At 44.6% G+C, this 20,834-nt stretch overlaps 1 protein-coding gene across 14 annotated transcripts in view; it reads right to left on the bottom strand.

Annotated features, from left to right (window-relative positions):
* Positions 1-20,834, bottom strand: part of LPGAT1 (lysophosphatidylglycerol acyltransferase 1) — a 152,727-nt gene that overhangs the window by 77,511 nt on the left and 54,382 nt on the right. For 2 of the 14 annotated variants that reach the window (XM_069544215.1, XM_069544219.1), the window contains exons 2-3: positions 4,518-4,702; positions 3,354-3,618 (exon numbers count right to left, since the gene is read on the bottom strand). In XM_069544215.1, the coding sequence (XP_069400316.1) occupies positions 3,354-3,591 (238 nt within the window). In that variant the 5' untranslated portion in view covers positions 3,592-3,618; positions 4,518-4,702. Of the gene's footprint in view, positions 1-3,353; positions 3,619-3,779; positions 4,881-4,966; positions 5,576-20,834 lie in introns of those variants that run through there. The other 12 variants (XM_069544225.1, XM_069544226.1, XM_069544212.1 and 9 more) reach the window with 9 other exon arrangements.

The following is a 20,834-nucleotide window of genomic DNA, read 5'->3' as shown; positions in this document are numbered from 1 at the left end:
GGGGAACAATGTATTTATTAAAAGAAATGAATGAAAATCATAATAATCTATTTTAAATAAACATATTATTTCAAAGAAATAGCTCATTGAGATTTGCCAATCTTTACTCAAACTGAAGACGAACGAGTATGCTGATTTATCCTGGCTCTGAATAAGGCAGGTAGATGTGAATCATTAAGGAGTAGGTCTTTTAGTTTGCTCTTGAAATAAGAGACCAAGGCAGTATACAACTTTCCCTCAACATGAGAGGCTTGGCACTTGCCAAGCACTTGCCATTGAAGGAAATGTGGTCACAACAATCATCACTACCTAGTAGCAAACTAGAGATGAGAAACCCCAGCGTCCTCAGAGTTCTTTCAAGAAATGTGTTCCCCTGGACAGAAAATGTAAAATCAGAAATGGGCAGAGAGACCAGAAAATCCTTTCCTTCTTCTGGGTCCACAGATAGCACTCCAGGTCTGAGAACACAAATCAAGTACAAGAACATCTAGTTAAGTTCTTAGACTTAACTAGTCTCACCACTCTCTATCCAAGAACTGTGTTTGAGTTTAAAGGACTCATTTTTTGTGTGATATTTGCCTCAAATTAAAGGACAATATTATAAAAGTAATAAATCTTCCTGTCTTCCCCCAAAGAAATCTGTTTAGAATTATGTTGAGAAAAACATTCTTTTATAAAGATAAAATGCACTTTTTCTAAGAAATAGGAAAAAGTCACACCTACTATTTATCAGCTCTATTCAATAGAACTTCCTGTGATGATGGAAAGTTCTGTTATCTCTACTGTCTACTACAGAAGCCGCTAGACACCTAGTACTGAGCACTTGGAATGTGGTTGGTGTGAATGAGAAACTGAGTTTTAAATTTATTTCAATTAATTTAAATAGTCAAATACGGCTGGCAGCTACTATATGGGGCAGTGTAGATTATATAATCAATATAAGTCTTCTGCAGCAAAGCTGAGTAATTCACTTACCTTAGACTGAATGTCACAACTTGAAAATTTGATATTCTATACCAATATTCAATTTTCAGTTTCCTAGTTAACAGTTAGCTAATTAACATTTAAGGTTTCCTTAGAAGTGGTTTTTCAACAAAGTCTGGCAATTTTTATTCTAAAACATAAACATACTAGATACACTGAGCAGCATTGCTTTGGCAATGCTCAATCTTCCATGTGTGAAACTTAAAAACAGGGAAAGGGGAAGGTGAAAAAAAAACTCAGGCCCACCCTCTCCTTGATATAAAGGTAAGAAGTGAAACATATAATCCAAACAAAGCCCAACACAACCCCCTTGTGTGTATATCTGCTCATCAACCCCTGCTTATGTTTGCTTCTTTAGACCCAGTTGTGGCTTTAAACAAAAGTCATTCCTATATTTGTTTGACCTTGTCTGTGTTCTATTATGACCAGACCTTTGAGAAGTAGTCTACCTATTAGGAAGACTAAAATGCACATACCAAGATATTCTATATTTAAATGAGACAAACCAATCAAATGGTCAAAAAGCAGTACCTTGAAGGAGAGCAGATGCTTCAGAGAGACTAAAATACGCAGAGCATGCCAAGACCACCTTCCAAGCAGGTGGCCAAAGAAACTGCGTGGTTTTATAGGCAGCAAGGAAGAAACATTCCAAGAAAATATGCTTAAAAATTATGCTGCAGCCTTGTTGTAGCCATACATAATTAACTTTAACTTCAGTCAGCACCACTGAACTCCTTACAATCTCAAGGTCAATGCCAAGTTATTTTTTTCCAGCTTCTCATCATGCTAACACTTATACACAAATATTCCACAAACACACACACAGGCACAAATGTTTCAGTAATTTCATTATTTTTAAGTAGAATGAACTTCTAGAACTTATATCTAGAAATACTATGAGCTCATTTAAAACAAGCAAACTTAAGTATATTATGCAAAGAACAAACCACTAGTACCGCATAGCATATTGGGGGAAGCTCAGACTCTACAGAGCAAAGCGATTCTATGACAGCAGTGCAGCACAGGTAAAAATTCAGCACCATAGACAAAAACTTCATTTTTACTTTGTTTTCTTTTCTCTCCTGCTACTGCTACTACCACCAGGTCCCCCCAAAGAGGACCAGAAGTTCACCTACCATATCTAAAGACCACTGGAATCTCAACAAGATACATAACAAAAAAGCAATGCGTATACTATCCCTGGGGGTTCGGATCTTGCAGAATAATAAATGGCGTTGCCAGAAGGAGAAAAGGCTTCATCTGGGGCAACTAAGAGCACTCTAACCTAGCAAGAGACTTTCAGACTCCATAAAAGCTGTGTGTTGTCAGTGCCCTTGTATGTGTACATAAAATCTGCGGATGTCGCCTGGGCAGGAAAGAGGGAGACAGAAAATTTTAAGTGGGGATCTGCCGTGCTGTTCAACCCTAAAAGTACCCTGCTCACTCTTCCAAGATATGACCGGCAGACTCCACTGACCGCAGCATCTGTGGCACTATTTCTAAGGAGCTTATCGGTTATAAAATTCTATGATAAAGCCTCAATGTCCAAGACAAGGGCCAGAAACCTGAATGCTTTTTTTGTTATCCTGCTTTTTAGAGGGAAATGTCAAATAAATATAATAGTACACAATTTTCACAACCAGGGCACAAGTTCTCAAAGCCTGTGAGGCTTATAAGCAGAAAATAAACACTGCTTCTCATTCAGTTCTTTAAAATTCACTTTAGAATAGTATTACACTTGCAGAAATAAAAATCTATGAAAAGACACTCTGAAGATATATTAGCTTAACAGGGATAAAACTTAATTTCTTACATTTAATATTCTAATATAAAATTATCAGATAAGATATAGATTCTAGTAAACAAAGGAAACATACATAACAGAAAAAAGCCACCCTTTGCTTGGCTTCAAATGTGAACACAAGTACAATACACCATTAAATGAAAAAACTTTTATTAAACTATCTTAGCACAAATAGGGCTCAGTACTTTTTCTTAATGCCCAATGATTATGAGCTAAACATCTTACCTTTTCATTTTATAACTCCTGAAGTCCTATAAAGCTCACTCTTACTCCTCTAGGACGGCTTACACTGATGGGTTTTAGTACATGTCAATCATTAAAAGCCATTATTTGAGGCATTTATCAATATATAATTATGAAATTATACTTTTGAAAATATCATCCTTTCTAAATTAGGATTCTTAAAAAAAAAAACCTCAATAGAATTGGTCTCTGTGTTTACAACAGTCAAATCATCTTCCACTTGAAGTGTAATACGCATTTTTTTAAAAAAACATGGCTCCTGATTTAAGGCGAACATTACACATTTTTAACTATGCATTTTAAAAACTGTTCATGCTCTTACCTGTATATCCAGCATACCATCCCCAAGAAGCCACCATTCCTAAAAGCCATTTGTACATCATTCCTTCAAGGTACCAGTACCGCTTGCTGTCCAGCAGTCGAAGGGGCAGAAGCAAGATTATATAGCAGAGGTAGGATGGAATCGCAACCAGGTTGTTGGCGACCATGAAGGCAAACCTCACCAGGGCTTTCACCAAGATCCAGCCCAGCCACGGAGCTTCTTCCAGAGTCACAGCCATTCTCACATCGAAGTCTGTCCTGTCTTGCTGAGGTGAAAAGAAAATCCATTTAAAAAGGAAAACGGAGTGAACACATCTAGACAGTCACTAATAGAGAAATCACCTCCAGCACAAAAACAAATGAAAAAAAAAGAAAAGAAAAGAAAAGAAAAATCGAGGATCTAAGCTTTTCCCCCCCGCTGTAGTACCTCAGCGATCCGTCCGGGAAATTCCAGAGGGGGACGGACAGCCAGCGGAGGAGGAGCCCCACAAGGTCAAGGGAGCTGTTCACGGAGGCACAGGCTATGTCATAATATATTTAGCAAATGATAACACTATTCCCACCAACTCCTCAGCGGCCGGCCCGCAACCGCGTCTCACTGCAGTCTTCGGTTGGACTTTGAGGAAGAAACAACACAGCGACCTGCCTCACACGCCTTCGGCAGCTCCCTAACTGACGGGGGTGAAGAGAAGCCTGGAGCGGGCACCTCTCGATCCAGACCGGGACCCTCACCACCACCCTTCTGCACCGATTCATCCTTTATAACGGTCTCTCGCATTAGCAAAAAACAAAAAAGAGTTACGCTAACATGGTTCATTTGCGGCAAATCGGGGCTGGCGTTCCTTTTTCCTTAGGTGTGTGGAGGAGGGTGGGGGAAAGGTGGGGGACCAGAAAAGCGGGCAAAAGCGTGAGCGGGTGAGAGGAAGAAAGTGGGCGATAATAAGGCGAAAAGGAGGAAGAACGCGAGTAGGGGGAGGGGAGCGCCGGCGGCGGCGGCAGGAGGCGCAGCGCCGGGGATGACGAGCCCCGTCCGCGGCCGGAGCGCAGGGGAGCCGGGGGTGATGAAAGGAGCGGGGAAGAGGCGACCGCGGCGCTTCAGTCAGGGGGCGGCTGGGGCGGCCGCGGTCCGAGGTGTGGGAGGGGTCGGGCCGCGCGCCGGGCTCACCTCAGCGGGCGCGGGCGGCGGGCGGCAGAGCGCGGGGACCGGCGGGGCCGGGGGTGGGCGGCCCGGGGCGCGGCGGCGGCGGCGGGTGTCCTCGGCCGGGGGGTCGCGGTCATGGACGCGGCGGCGGCGGCGGCCGAGGTGCGGCGCGAGCGGGCGCAAGGGCGCCCTACTCCCCTCGCGGCTGCCTGCGGACAGAGGGGACGGCGGGGACTCTGAGGCCGGACCTGTCACCGGGGCGGGTCCCAGGGAGGCGGGCGGATGCCCCGCGCCCCCGCCTCCTCCTTGGGGCCTACCGCGCCCTCGTCCCTCATGCCGCCGCCGCCGCCTCCTCCCCGGGCCACGCGACGACGACACCCGTTCCCCGCCTCCCCCCCACCCCACGCCACAGCGCCTCCCGGGGCCCAGCCTGCGGCAGCCGCGGGGCCTGCACCCGCCGAGCCCGCACTCACCTCGGGCCGGCCCGGCCCCGGCCCGGGCTGCGGGAGCCAGAGGAGCCGGAAGACTGCATGGCCGGCGGAAGGAGGAGCGGCGCGGCCCGCACCCGGCCCCCGGCGGCGCCGAGACTCGGTCCCCGGGGCCTGGCCGCGTTTCGCCGGGGCTGGCGGGGAGGGGCAGCGGGGAGGAAGCGGCGGGAGTCTGCACTGCTGCAGAGCCGCCCCCAGAGCGCCCTCTAATGAAGGCGCGGCGGCCGTCGTCCGCCCTCCCGCTCGCGCCACCGCCGCCGGCGCCGGGTCCCCGCTGTCCGTGGGTCGAGGCCCTTGGGGCCCGCCTGGTCCCTAGGCCGGGACCTGGCTTAGCCCGGGACCGAGGAAGAAGAGCCGCTCGGAAAGATCTAGCAACGAGCTCCAACCCTTCCACTACACGAGAGTGATTTGGTCCAGATTTAGAGCCGCTTTTCTGCCGAAACAGCGGTTTTTCATCGTGAGGGCTCTCTCTCTCTTCTTGACAAACCAGATCACTGCCCGGGCTGGGAAACTGTCCTCCTCGAAGACTGAATGCCCTCTTTTCTTTCCTAATGAAACCCAGCTGCTCTCACGGCTTTTCTTCTGACTCTCTCCAGAGGATTAAGGTTTAGAGTTTAAAATCAATTCATGTTAAGTGCCAGATCTCTCGTTCCTGGAAAGCACATGGAATATTAATGATAGTTCCAGTGTCCCATCCATCCTCCTGCTCCCTACAACACCCCCAAAGAATCCAGTGGGAATGAGTGGTCTACACAGAGACACTAAAATTTGGTTAGTCAAAGAGGGAAAAGCAGGTAAGCAGTAACTGTCATTGAGCGAGTGCTCAAAAATTGGTGTCCATAGGTACCCCTGGACAGGGCTGGGTCATTCCCAAGATACTGTAGTTGCATTCTGTTTCAAAGGCTGGACCACCAGAAGAAAAATAGAGACAGAGCCCAACGACCTCCCCACCTACACATTCTCATACGGTCTGCTGCTGCTGCTGCTGCTAAGTCGCTTTAGTTGTGTCCTCTGTGCGACGCCATAGACGGCAGCCCACCAGGCTTCTCTGTCCCTGGGATTCTCCAGGCAAGAATACTGGAGTGGGTTGCCATTTTCCTCTCCAGTGCATTCATGCATGCTAAGTCGCTTCAGTCGTGTCCGTCTCTGTGTGACCCTATGGACAGGAGCCCACCAGGCTCCTGTGTCCACAGGAATCTCTAGGCAAGAATACAGGAGTGGGTTGCCATTTCCTTCTCCGCATATGGCCTACTAATTTTCAGTATTTTAAAAAAAAGTATAAAATCTTGTTATATCCCTTAATCACATTTGTAAATTGAGGAGGGGCACTTTTTTTTTTTGGTGCCCTGCCATGGTGAACTGCCATATTTAAATCAGAATGCCACTTACTCTTCCTACAAAATGTTTATCACTGTGTTTGCTTCAGACTCTCAATGGCCTCTCTCTTTCTCTCAGTCCTTCAGCTCCTCTTTGGCTCACAGGTCAAAGAAAGAAAATTCACCTTAGGGATATGTGAAAGAGTATTTCCTATTCCCTTGGGTGATGAGAAAATATGAAAGCACAGAGCCTGGGAGCCTGGCTGGAATAGTTGATTAGATTTCTTTCCATTTAGTATTAATTTGTTTTTATTTATAGATGTTGTTTATTTCACCAATATTATATTCTAACTGTACAGAGCATAAAAAGGCACAGGCCATGTCTTTCTGTATAAGTTCAAGTGATGAATAGCAATAGACAAGTTAAATATGACCTTTCTATTCTTTGTATCAATGTTTCCTTTGAGAATTTAGGTGCCAAGGTAATAGCATCTTAAAATAAATCTCATGATAAAAATAATATATATACTGTTTATTGATTGTTTAAAATATGTCATAGTATTATTAAGTGGATAAGATAGGTAAGACACATATTTCTTCTGAGAATCAAGAGTAAACTCCCCTAAGATTCCATTAGGTCCATCCCATTCAACATTCTCCGCATGCTGGCAAATGCTGGCTGACACCTGGGGAGACATAACCTACAATGTGATCTGTACCTGGTTCCTGGATTACAGAGCATCTGCCAGAGCTCCAGATACACCAGCACTTGCTGAGATGTAATTAGTATCAATCAGTCATGCCCAAAAAAGGGCCAGAGGTTGGGGAGGACCTTTCACAGCAGGTGTCAAACTTTAGCGTGCAGAAACATCACTTATCAGTTCAGTTCAGTTCAGTCGCTCAGTCGTGTCCGACTCTTTGCGACCCCATGAATCGCAGCACACCAGGCCTCCCTGTCCATCACCATCTCCCGGAGTTCACTCAGACTCACATCCATCGAGTCCATGATGCCATTCAGCCATCTCATCCTCAGTCGTCCCCTTCTCCTCCTGCCCCCAATCCCTCCCAGCATCAGAGTCTTTTCCAATGAGTCAATTCTTCACATGAGGTGGCCAAAGTACTGGAGCTTCAGCTTTAGCATCATTTCTTCCAAAGCTCAACATCACTTATGGTGCCTACCAAAAAGAGAGATTCTTGAACCTCATATCAGAAAAATTTTCATACTCTAGGTTCAGAGGAGCTGGAGAACCTGCTTCTTTAAAAAAACAAAAAACAAACAAACAAAAAAAAACCATAGGTGGTTCTAATGCAGGCAGAGTAGGCAGATCTTGCTTTAAGAAACTCTGACCGAGAAGTATCCTGACATTATCACCTTTTCTTGACCTTTCATGATTTTAAATAATTCAATCATATCTGTTCTCATCTGTACTAGTTTGCTAGGGCTGCGAAACAAAATATCACAGACTGGGGAGCTTAAACAACAGAAATTTATTTCTAGCACTTGCAAAGGCTGGAAATCACAGATCAAGGTGTTGGCAGGGTTTGTTTCTTCTGAAGCCTCTCACCTTGTCTTGTGGATGACCATAGTAATCTGTCTATGCGTGCAGGCCTCTGGTGTCATTCTTGTGTCCCAGTCTCTTCTTTCAAGGACCATAGTCCTTATACTAGTCATGTTGGATTAGAACCCACCTTAATGACCCCATTTAATTTAATTACCTCTTTAAAGGCCCTGTCTCCAAATACAGCCAGGTTCAGAAGTACCGAAGGTTATGACTTCAATATATGAATTTTAGGGGGACAAGAGTCACCCATAATATCCTCCTTCTACTCTTTGGTGGTGGTGGTTTAGTCACTAGGTCATGTCTGACTCTTGTGACCCCATGGAATATAGCCCACAAAGCTCCTCTGTCCATGGGATTCTCCAGGCAAGAATACTGGAGTGGGTTGCCATTTCCTTCTCCAGGGGATCTCCCTGACATAGGAATCGAACAATCTCCCTGACATTAGGTCTCCTGCATTGCAGACAGATTCTTTACAATAGCTTTATGGGAGGGATGTAGAAACCCTAACCAGTCAGCTGGTCCCCTCTTGACTGACTCCAACTTCATTAGACTTATCTTGAAGCTAAGTATATAGAACAAGACATGGTATTCCAGGTGTAGATATGCCCTGTTTTATTGCCCAGGGTGATTGAGAGGGCTTATCTTTTTAACATTTTTTATCACAGTAGTGTGTTTAGCTTCCAGACAATTCAGTACCTACAATGGATAATTTGGGCTGGCTTCTTCAGGGAACAATTTCAGATGATGCTTATATTTATCTCTTGTATTTCATATTTCATTTAAGATATATGGTTTGTGTTCTTTTGAAAAGTGAAAGTGTTAGTCACTCAGTCGTGTCTGACTCTTTGCAACCCCATGGACTGTAGACTGCCAGGCTCCTCTGTCCATGGGATTCTCCAGGCAAGAATACTGGAGTGGATTGCCATTTCCTCCTCCAGCGGATCTTCCCAAACCAGGAATCAAGCCCAGGTCTGTATTCTCTTACCCTACATATGATACTTCCCTCTAGCCTACATTTTTTTCTCCACCATATTTCAACTTACTGATGCAGCCTCCTGAGATGTTTCTATAGGTTATTTCCACAATACCACAGGCAGACAGATGTGTAAAGGCTCTGAACAACTGTAACAAGAAGATTGGGATGACCAGTTCTTCAGGACAGAAGATCTGTAGAAAGCAGGGACTTTCTTCAAAGATTAACTAGCCTCCAGTCCCCTCTCCAACTACCTTAGAGCTGGCTTTATCAAAACACAAACATAAACTGAGAATTTTACAATCTTTCTATATAGTAAAGCCCAATAAAGGAAGAAGGAAAACATAGAGACCCCACCCTATAGCCACAGGAGTTATCATTTCAGTTTCAAAGCTCACAATTGAACCATAAGAGGATGATCCTTTGAAAGAGAAATATGACTTCTTACATTTCCAGGAGTCTCCAGACATTTTAAAACGATTTAACCATGACACCCAAGAAGGTTTAATTCCATCCATCTGGTCCACATGCACACAGCAAATTAGGTTATAACCAAGGAGGGGCTCCCTCGGGCTGAAGAATCCTTCTGGGCCCTCTCTTTTTCCTGGTGGCAATTAAAAAAACATTTCAGCTACCTGTGCCAGTTTCTGCACTAAAGCTCCACTGAACTATTTCTCTCTAGGGTAAACCCAACCAGCAGTTTCATAAAACATTCAACGACTTGACAAAGGCCCCCACATCACTAGACACAGTTGCAACCTAGAAATTAGCCCCTAAGACAGTCATGCATTCTGAGTATTGTCAGATTTAACTTCAGACAAAAAGGGAAATACATACGTATCGTGAAAAGGAAAGTGAAGCTTGAAAGGGTTAGTCGCTCAGTGGTGTCTGACTCTTTGTGACGCCCATGAACTGTAGCCTGACAGGCTGTTCTGTCCATGGGATTTCCCAGACAAGAATAGGAGTGGGTTGCCATGCCCTTTTCCAGAGGATCTTCTGAACCCAGGGATTGAAGCTGGGTCTTCTGCATTGCAGGCAGATTCTTTACCATCTGAGCTACCAGGGAAGCCTGCCACATATATATCTAAATAAATATATATAATATGAAATATACCATATATAATTTATCTTCTATATTAGTATCCATAATCATTTTCCATGAAGTATGTTAGGGCTTGTAACCTTAACATTTTTTAGATAAGATTTGACAGCAGCCTTATTAAAGCCATTTCAGCAACTCTTTTTATTAACAAGATTGACTTTAAACAATACTGTGAAGTAAACAATTCTCTTTTCCTTCCTATGTCCTTCTCCTCTTCGACTAATTTCCTTTTCCCCTCTTGATACTGAAACGGTCCCTAGTTTCCAAGGGGCACTGAAGACCCCATCTAAGACCCCCACCCCCAACAGACAACATTCTAAGCTAGAACCTATTTTCTCACCTATCCAACATTGCATTTCAGCATTGTCTTTCTTGCCTAGTGGGGTAAACTAATCCCTGCTGAGTTGCGAATGGCTGAAACACACATTTCCACTTCCTAAAGTATTAACATTTTATAAAGGACTTCCTTAAAAAAAAAAAAAAAGCATTTCTATTGGTAGATTCCTAGGTACAGTTGTGGAGAAGTATTCCTGTAAGATATTTTGGAGAGTCTATTTCAGCAAGTTCCTAACTGACAGAAGCTATAAAACTATGTAGTACCCGTAAGAATAAGACAAATCCAAATTTAAAATTGGCTTTTCCTAACATAAGAACTGAAATAACCTGATATTCATGATTATGTTACAGTAGTAGTAATCGTTGACATTTATTAATCACTTTCAACACTGCCGGCCCTGTTCTCAGTGCTTGCTTTCCAGGCATCAACTCATTCATGCTTCACAAAGACCTTATAAGGACCATACTGTCATCCACATTTTCAGTTCAGTTCAGTTGCTCAGTCGTGTCCGACTCTTTGCGACTCCATGGACTGCAGCAGTCCAGGCCTCCCTGTCCATCACCAACTCCCGGAGTTCATTCAAACTCATGTCCGATGAATTGGTGATCCAACCATCTCACTCTCTATCATCCCCTTCTCCTCCTGCCTTCGATCTTTCCCAGCATCAGGGTCTTTTCAAATGAGTCAGCTCTTCGCATCAGGTGGCCAAAGTATTGGAGTTTCAGCTTCAACATCAGCCCTTCCACTGAGTATTCAGGACTGATTTCCTTTAGGATGGATTGGTTGGATCTCCTTGCTATCCAAGGGTGAGTCTCCTCCAATACCACAGTTCAAAAGCATCAACTCTTTGGCACTCAGCTTTCTTTATAGTCCAACTCTCACATCCATACATGACTATTGGAAAAACCGTAGCTTTGACGAGATGGATTGTTGTTGGCAAAGTAATGTCTCTGCTTTTTAATATGCTGTCTAGGTTGGTTACAACTTTTTTTCCAAGGAGCAAGCGTCTTTTAATTTCATGGTTGCAGTCACCATCTGCAGGGATTTTGGAGCCAAAAAAATAAAGTCTGACACTGTTTCAACTGTTTCTCCATCTATTTGCCATGAAGTGATAGGACCAGATGCCATGATCTTAGTTTTCTGAATGTTGAGTTTAAAGCCAACTTTTTCACTCTCCTCTTTCACTTTCATCAAGAGGCTCTTTAGTTCTTCTTTACTTTCTGCCTTACGGGTGGTGTCTTCTGTGTATCTAAGGTTATTGATATTTCTCCCAGCAATCTTGATTGCAGCTTCTGCTTCTTCCAGCCCAGCATTTCTTATGATGTACTCTGCATAGAAGTTAAATAAGCAGGATGACAATATACAGCCTTGATGTACTCCTTTTCCTATTTGGAACCAGTCTGTTGTTCCATGTTCAGTTCTAACTGTTGCTTCTTGACCTGCATACAGATTTCTCAGGAGGCAGGTCAGGTGTTCTGGTATGCCCATCTCTTTCAGAATTTTCCATAGTTTGTTGAGATCCACATAGTCAAAGGCTTTGGCATAGTCAATAAAGCAGAAGTAGATGTTTTTCTGGAACTCTCTTGCTTTTTCAATGATCCAGCAGATGTTGGCAATTTGATCTCTGGCTCCTCTGCCTTTTCTAAATCCAGCTTGAACATCTGGAAGTTCATGGTTCAAGTACTGTTGAAGCCTGGTTTGGAGAATTTTCAGCATTACTTTGCCAGCATGTGAGATGAGATCAACTGTGCAGTAGTTTGAGCATTCTTTGGCATTGCCTTTCTTTAGGATTGGAATGAAAACTGACCTTTTCCAGTCCTGTGGCCACTGCTGAGTTTTCCAAATTTGCATATTGGAAATTGTGGCATATTGAGTTCAGGACTTCCACAGAATCATCTTTTAGGATTTGAAATAGCTCAACTGGAGTTTCATTACCTCCACAAACTTTGTTTGTAACGATGCTTCCTAAGGCCCACTTGACTTCACATGTCTGGCTCTAGGTGAGTGATCACACCATCGTGATTATCTGGGTCATGAAGATCTTTTTTGTATAGTTCTTCTGTGTATTCTTGCCACCTCTTCTTAATATCTTCTGCTTCTGTTAGGTCCATACCATTTCTATCCTTTATTGTGCCCATCTTTGTATGAAATGTTCTCTTGGTATCTCTATTTTTCTTGAAGAGATCTCTAGTCTTTCCTATTCTATTGTTTTCCTCTATTTCTTTGCATTGATCACTGAGGAAGGCTTTCTTATCTCTCCTTGCTATACTTTGGAACTTTGCATTCAAATGGGTATACCTTTCCTTTTCTCCTTTGCCTTTTGCTTCTCTTCTTTTCATAGCTATATGTAAGGCCTCCTCAGATAACCATTTTGCCTTTTTGCATTTCTTTTTCTTGGTGTTGGTTTTGACCATTGCCTCCTGTACAATGTCACGCTGGAGCAAATATAAGGAGATATCCCACGGCCAAGGGCAGAGAAGCAAAGCCCCAGCAAGATGGTAGGTGCTGGAGCGGTGGCTGTGTGGCACTGAAGTGACTTTGAGGAGATACCCCGCGTCCAAGGGCAAAGGAGAAGCCCCAGCAAGATGGGAGGAGGGGTGAAATCGCATTTAGAATCAAACCCCATACCCGCCAAAGATGCTCAGAGGGCTCAAAAATACCTTGTGCACACCATGACCCAGAGATCCCACAGAGACTGAGACAGAATTGTGTTTAAGTGTCTCCTGAGGAGGTACGGGTCAGCAGTGGCCTGCTGCAAGGACAGGGACTCTGGGTGCAGCAGACATGGGTATGGCATAAGCCCTCTTGGAGGAGGTCACCATTAACCCCACAATAGAGCGGAGAGTGAAAAAGTTGGCTTAAAGCTCAACATTCAGAAAACGAAGATCATGGCATCCAGTCCCATCACTTCATGGGAAATAGATGGGGAAACAGTGGAAACAGTGTCAGACTTTATTTTTGGGGGCTCCAAAATCACTGCAGATGGTGATTGTAGCCATGAAATTAAAAGACACTTACTCCTTGGAAGAAAAGTTATGACCAGCCTAGATAGTATATTCAAAAGCAGAGACATTACTTTGCCAACTAAGGTCTGTCTAGTCAAGGCTATGGTTTTTCCAGTTGTCATGTATGGATATGAGAGTTGGACTGTGAAGAAGGCATAGCGCTGAAGAATTGATGCTTTTGAACTGTGGTATTGGAGAAGACTCTTGAGAGTCCCTTGGACTGCAAGGAGATCCAACCAGTCCATTCTGAAGGAGATCAGCCCTGGGATTTCTTTGGAAGGAATGATGCTAAAGCTGAAACTCCAGCACTCTGGCCACCTCATGCGAAGAGCTGACTCATTGGAAAAGACTTTGATGCTGGAAGGGATTGGGGGCAGGAGGAGAAGGGGACGACAGAGGATGAGATGGCTGGATGGCATCACTGACTTGATGGATGTGAGTCTGAGTGAACTCTGGGAGTTGGTGATGGACAGGGAGGCCTGGCGTGCTGCGATTCATGGGGTTGCAAAGAGTCGGACAGGACTGAGTGACTGAACTGAACTGAACAGAGCTGCCAGAACTTACACAGGACTGGGAAACAGACTCTTGGAGGGCACAAACAGAATCTTGTGCACATCAGGACCCAGAAGAAAGGAGCAGCGACCCCACAAGAGAGTGCCCCAGACCTGCCCGTGAGTGTCCAGGAGTCTCCGCAGAGGCATGGGTCAGCAGTGGCCTGCTGCAGGGCTGGGGGCACTGAATGCAGCAGCGCATCATGGGACCTTTGGAAGGAGGTCGCCATTATCCTCTTACCTCCACCATAGTTTGGCCTCAGGTCAAACAACAGGGAGGGAACACAACCCCACCCATCAACAGAAAATTGGATTAAAGATTTACTGAGGATGGCCCCGCCCATCAGAACAAGACCTGGTTCCCCCTCAGTCAGTCTCTCCCAGCAGGAAACTTCCATAAGCCTCTTATCCTTCTCCATCAGAGGGCAGACAGACTGAAAACCACAATCAGAAAACTAACCAATCTGATCACATGGACCACAGCCTTGCCTATCTCAGTGAAACTATGAGCCACGCAGTGTAGGGCCACCCAAGACAGACGGGTCATGGTGGAGAGTTCTGACAAAGCATGGTCCACTGGAGAAGGAAATGGCAAGCCACTTCAGTATTCTTGCTTGAGAACCCCATGAACACTCACATTTTACAGGTGGGGAAATTAAGCATTCAGTCCCAGGTCACTTAGGCAGCAAGTGGCGGGGCTGCAACTCAATTCCTAGTTCTCAGACTCCATTGCCTAGACCACACACTACAGTGCCTCTCTAGGAGAGGCTGGTAGAAAAGTTGTTTTCCACTGAGAGTGTGAGAGAAAGAGAGAGAGTGACAGGAAGTTTCAGAAGATGCTACTCTTCTCCAGCCTCATCTCTTATCATTCTCTTCTCACACCTTCCCCTCCCTCACAGTGTGGCCACACCAAAGTGCTCACCATCTTGAAAGAATGCACTGTGCAACTTCACACATACAAACTCATGCATCTTTTTGTTGTTAGTTTGCTTGTTTGTTTATGCTTTTCCCTTCTTAGTGTCTTTCTGATCCTATTCACCCCTTGTGGTCCAGCTAAAATATCAAAGGATCCACGACCCCATCCCCACCCCCAGAATTCATTCTCCCTCTGTGTCCATTCTTATAGCCCAGTGCCTATCATATTGTAACAGGCTAGGATATTTGATATTTTAGGTTGTCTGTTGAGAGTAGAGTTTCCATATCACCTGTCTCATTATTTTTTTTCCAGTGTCTAGCTTAGTGTCTTATATTTGGCAGGAAAAATTTTTTGAATTCAATGTTTATTTAATCTATTCAGACTGAATCATTTCATTTTTTTAGGTTAACTGAATATCTTGAATGGTGAATCATCATCATCCTCACCCAAGCCATAGCCAGAGGAAATAAATGTTGCTAATACTTCATCTTAAGATGTGTTTCAACTTTTAAAAATGATTGTTTCAGTGACTAGAAGCACCTCAGGTGAATCACTAATTGTACAAAATAATATTGCCCCTTTTAATATTAATATCTTCCTCCATTCTCAAGCTGTCCCCTACTCCCAATCAATCCTGGATGATGTGGTTATAGTATTTTTCTTAAAGTGAAAGTCACTCAGCCATGTCTGACACTATGGAACCCCGTGGACTATACAGTCCATGGGATTCTCCAGGCCAGAATACTGGAGTGGGTAGCCTTTCTCTTCTCCAGGGGATCTTCCCAACCCAGGGGTCGAACCCAGGTCTCCCGCATTGCAGGTGGATTCTTTACCAGCTGAGCCACAAGGGAAGTCCATTTTTCTTAAAGTTCCATTTTTAACATTTTATTTTCCTGCTCAAGTTTTGCCATTGTTTTTCCATGTCCTAGCAAACCAAGGTTGAGTGTCTCTGTCTGGTTTACTTCAGGACCTTAGCATCCAATTTCTCACTCGTTGTCCTGGAACCTATCAACCAATGGCCATGCATGCTGCTGTGTCTCCATGGGGTTCCCGCAGCAGAACCTAGCACTCTAGGGTAGCAGACTGATGACCTCCATTTTCAATGAGGGCCACGAAATTAAAGACTGGCAAACACTGTCAAGTTCTATTTCAGTTCTCATCTACTTCCCAAACAGCCTCCTCTCCCTTTAAGCAAACACATTCCATACCTTGGCTTTGGCTGTTCCCCTACCTGGAACGTCATCCTTCTTTCTCTCTAACCATCTTTTTACAACCACTGGAAGCCCATCTTCTCGTCCAGAGTCCCTTGGCCCTCCAGAGTCCCTCCTCTGGATACCTACTGCACTGATAGCGAACACAGTTTTGATTTCCTGATTTGCTCTCACACATCCCATCTGCATGCTTGTTGAGGTGAATAGCCATAACTAACTGCCTGGTTCTGAGCCTACAGTACAAAGTGATCTTGACATATAAACTGAACACATTGAGAAATTCCGGTCCACAGTTTCATGGTACCCCACTCAAACTGCAGAATTCCCATCTCTTCCTTCTCAATTCTTTATCTGCTGGTCCTTCAGCAACTGATCCTTTCAGTCACCCCGTCCTTCCAAGCTTTATCCCCCAGTTTAAAGCTAAATCTTACTTCACTGTCTAGCGCCTCAGAAAAGTTAGGTCTTTTCAGGGCTGTGGATTCCCCTTTGTTTCCAGACAAAACTGCTGTCTATAAATTCCAGCTTGGCAGTTTCCCTAGACTGTGTCCACAACATTTCCCAGCACTGACTGCTTTCTGAAAAGAGTACCCCGACTAACTGCTTTGAACTCATTTCTTCTCCCTTTCCTCTGCTCCCATTTTTATCCTCAGGAGACCTTATGGAATCTCATATCTCAAGCTTTCTTTCACAATTCCCTGACCTACCACTGTCAACAGACTCTTAACTTGGCTAGAAGCTTTTAATTCACAAGTATCCTGTGTCTCTGGGTTTCCCCACAAATATAAAAAGAAAACCAAACAACAAACCAGTGCAGCATCTTTGTTCTGGTATTGGGATGGTGAAAGTAGTGATGTTTGATAAGGAAGAGAAACTCCCCCTTTACAGGAAAAACGACACAGGATAATTCCACTTATGAACAGAGGAAAGAAGGTGTGAAGAAGTTACACGGCTTGTTCATCCTAGAGTGTATCACAAACAGAACTGCTGTGGTCTTAAGGTGACCAGTACCTCCCAGTTTACCTAGGACTTTCATCATTTTAGCACTCAAAGCCCCATGGCCCAGGAAACTACTCAGTCTTGGCAAATAGTTGGTGATCCTCTATTGCATCTGGGTCCCCGTGCAGCCCCTTAGCCAGGTTGCAGAGGTCCAGCTTCCCCATGCAACCCACCTTTCCTCTGCCACTGCTGCTCCTGGGCAACTTGATACGTTAAAAGTCAACAAGCTGTTCAGGGTTGATAGCGTGTTTAGTGTTTCCTCTAATGTGTATCATCTGTCCTTTACCTAGGTTAAATTTCCCCTCTTATCCAAGCCTTCAGCAGTGCAGCTTGGCTCTTTCCAAAGTTTTCAACAGTTTAAATCATAGGAAGTTGGAGCAGAAATCTCCACCTTGCTCCTTTTCAAACTGTGTGTTTAAGGTTGATTTGTCATCTTGGGATCTGAGCCTGTTGCCTGAGACTCTCTTGTAATGAAAATCATGCCATTTTGCATTTCCCCAGTGCCATATGATCAACAGAGAGCTCTCTCTGTCTCTGTCTCTCTCACACACACAGACACACACACCTTTCTGGTATTACCAATAACCCCCTGAGGTACTTACTGGTTGAAAGAGGTAAGAAGGGTAAGGAAAGAACTTCTTTACGAGTGGTTTTCTTTTGAAATGTCTTCAGGAAACAGTTTATAAAACATGCTTTCAAAGCCTTTGTTTCTTTTAATTTCTGTCTTCAAAGCATAAACTGGAGATCTAAATTATTAGGAATCAGCCGCTGGTAACCACACAGCCTGGAGAAACTCCAGAGTGGGGCTGGGGGGATCCCAGCTCCTCCCTCCCAGCCAGCACAGGTCCTGGGGGAAGACAGGGTCCCACTCAGGAAGGGCCCACCCTCCATCACCCCACATTCTGGCAGGCCCTGCCTCCCTACATCCTCTCACCCAGAATATTATTTCTATGGGGAAATGCTCAGGCACATTCTCTTGAAATAGAACCTGATTGTAAATTGGGAACCATCAACAGAGTCCCTCATCCCTTGGTTTACTATTATAAGGTCTTCTAGGCACAAACTCCTGTTTCAAGTACTGTGAATTAAACAAGGCTTCGGATGAGACTTCCCTGCTGATCCAGAAGTTGAGAATCTGCCTTCCAATACAGGGGACTCAGGTTCCCTGGTCAGGGATCTAAGACCCCACATGCTGCTGGGCACCTAAACCGGGGTTCCTGCAGCTACTGGGCTCACACACTCTGGAACCAGTGCTCCATAGCTAGGGAAAGCTCTCACCCTGGGGTGACGACCTGGCAGAGCCAAAGGAAAACAGAAACAAAGGAAACCACAACAAGGCTATGGGCAAAGGGTGAGGCTAGGAATGCTGCCTCTCAAAGTGTGGGACTTTGAAAGTTTGCAGCCTTTCAAGGTGTTGTAGTTCTATAGTTTAAGTTCTTACATGAGGTTTTGGTAATGTTTCAGCACTCCACGTCATGTTGAATTGAATGACTTTCTTTCAAAAATGTACCTGCTCTATTTCAGTGTTTTTAAATGTGCCTAATCATCAGAGTCATCTGCAGGTCTTTTTAATTTGAGACTTTAGCTGTGAAAGTGCTGTACTCAATATGCCAGCAAATTTGGAAAACTCAGCAGTGGCCACAGGACTGGAAAAGGTCAGTTTTCATTGCAATCCCAAAGAAAGGCAATGCCAAAGAATGCTCAAACCACCACACAATTGCACTCATCTCACATGCTATTAAAGTAATGCTCAAAATTCTCCAAGCCAGGCTTCAGCAATACCTGAACCGTGAACTTCCAGATGTTCAAGCTGGTTTTAGAAAAGGCAGAGGAACCAGAGATCAAATTGCCAACATCTTCTGGATCATGGAAAAAGCAAGAGAGTTCCAGAAAAACATCTATTTCTGCTTTATTGACTATGCCAAAGCCTTTGACTGTGTGGATCACAACAAACTGTGGAAAATTCTGAAAGAGATGGGAATACCAGGCCACCTAACCTGCCTCTTGAGAAATCTGTATGCAGGTCAAGAAGCAACAGTTAGAACTGGACATGGAACAACAGACTGGTTCCAAATAGGAAAAGGAGTACATCAAGGCTGTATATTGTCACCCTGCTTATTTAACTTCTATGCAGAGTACATCATGAGAAACGCTGGACTGGAAGAAACACAAGCTAGAATCAAGATTGCCGGGAGAAATATCAATAACCTCAGATATGCAGATGACACCACCCTTATGGCAGAAAGTGAAGAGGACTACAAAGCCTCTTGATGAAAGTGAAAGAGGAGAGTGAAAAAGTTGGCTTAAAGCTCAACATTCAGAAAACGAAGATCATGGCATCCGGTCCCTTCACTCCATGGGAAATGGATGGAGAAACAGTAGAAACAGTGTCAGACTTTATTTTGGGGGGCTCCAAAATCACTGCAGATGGTGACTGCAGCCATGAAATTAAAAGACGCTTACTCCTTGGAAGAAAAGTTATGACCAGCCTAGATAGTATATTCAAAAGCAGAGACATTACTTTGCCAACTAAGGTCTGTCTAGTCAAGGCTATGGTTCTTCCAGTGGTCATGTATGGATGTGAGAGTTGGACTGTGAGGAAGGCTGAGTGCCAAAGAATTGTTGCTTTTGGACTGTGGTGTTGGAGAAAACTCTTGAGAATCCCTTGGACTGCGAGGAAGTCCAACCAGTCCATTCTGAAGGAGATCAGCCCTGGGATTTCTTTGGAAGGAATGATGCTAAAGCTGAAACCCCAGTACTTTGGCCACCTCATGTGAAGAGTTGACTCATTGGAAAAGACTCTGATGCTGGGAGGGATTGGGGGCAGGAGGAGAAGGGGACAACAGAGGATGAGATGGCTGGATGGCATCACTGACTCGATGGACGAGAGTCTGAGTGAACTCCAGGAGTTGGTGATGGACAGGGAGGCCTGGCATGCTGCGATTCATGGGGTTGCAAAGAGTTGGACACGACTGAGCGACTAAACTGATCTGAACTGAACTGAGTGTATATAATCATCTCTTGGCGAGTCTGTTAAAAATCAGATTCCCAGGCCTCCTCCCTGAGATTCGGATTCAGGGGTTCTGGGGCAGGGCCTGGGGGTCTTCAGAGTTAAAAAGCTCCTTCAGGTGATCTGAGGCAGGTGTTCTGAAGAGCGCTATAGCCTTACTATTTCCTTGTGGGCTGCCAACGTCAGTGTCACCTGGGATGGATTAGAAATGCAAACTCTCAGGCAGAAGCCTGGTCTTCTGAAGCAGGATCTGCATTTTAATAAGATCCCCAGGTGGCTTGTGTGTACATAAGGTCTGATAAGCAGTGCCCTACAATACAACTAACAGCATCGCATCAACCCAAAATCTGAAAGCAAGTGAGAGCTATCAATGAACAACCTGGAACAAGCTTTCTTTTCCATGGGGCAGTTGGTGGCTCAGACGGTCAAGTGTCTGCCTGCAATGCGGGAGACCCGGGTTTGATTCCTGGGTTGGGATCTTTTCCATGGGGGCCTTTAAAATGTACTCAACAAATATTCATTGGACAGATATGTTTTCATGGAAGAGAGACCATGGAAGTCTCATTGTGCAAACTACCTTGCATTGACACAATCCTGAATAAGCCAGAAGTCTACATAAGTGTTAAGAGTATACAAACGTGATCATTTTATATATTTTGGGAAGCCCCCATTAACCAATGGGTATTTACTTATTGGGTGTTTTCCAATGCCCAGAATTTTGCTTCTCCCATTCCATTTGGGAGAAAGAAAGATAATACAGGCAAGACTTATAGAAGAGAATGAAATGCCTTGATGCTGTGTATGTGGGCATTCGATGTTGGCAACTGGAGGTCTAAGAAAGGGGAAGTATACTGACTGGAGGAATCAGGAGAGC

This window comes from Ovis canadensis, chromosome 12 (assembly GCF_042477335.2).
Source record: "Ovis canadensis isolate MfBH-ARS-UI-01 breed Bighorn chromosome 12, ARS-UI_OviCan_v2, whole genome shotgun sequence".
Lineage (NCBI taxonomy): Eukaryota > Metazoa > Chordata > Mammalia > Artiodactyla > Bovidae > Ovis > Ovis canadensis.
This window is presented reverse-complemented; position numbering and strand designations above follow the sequence as displayed.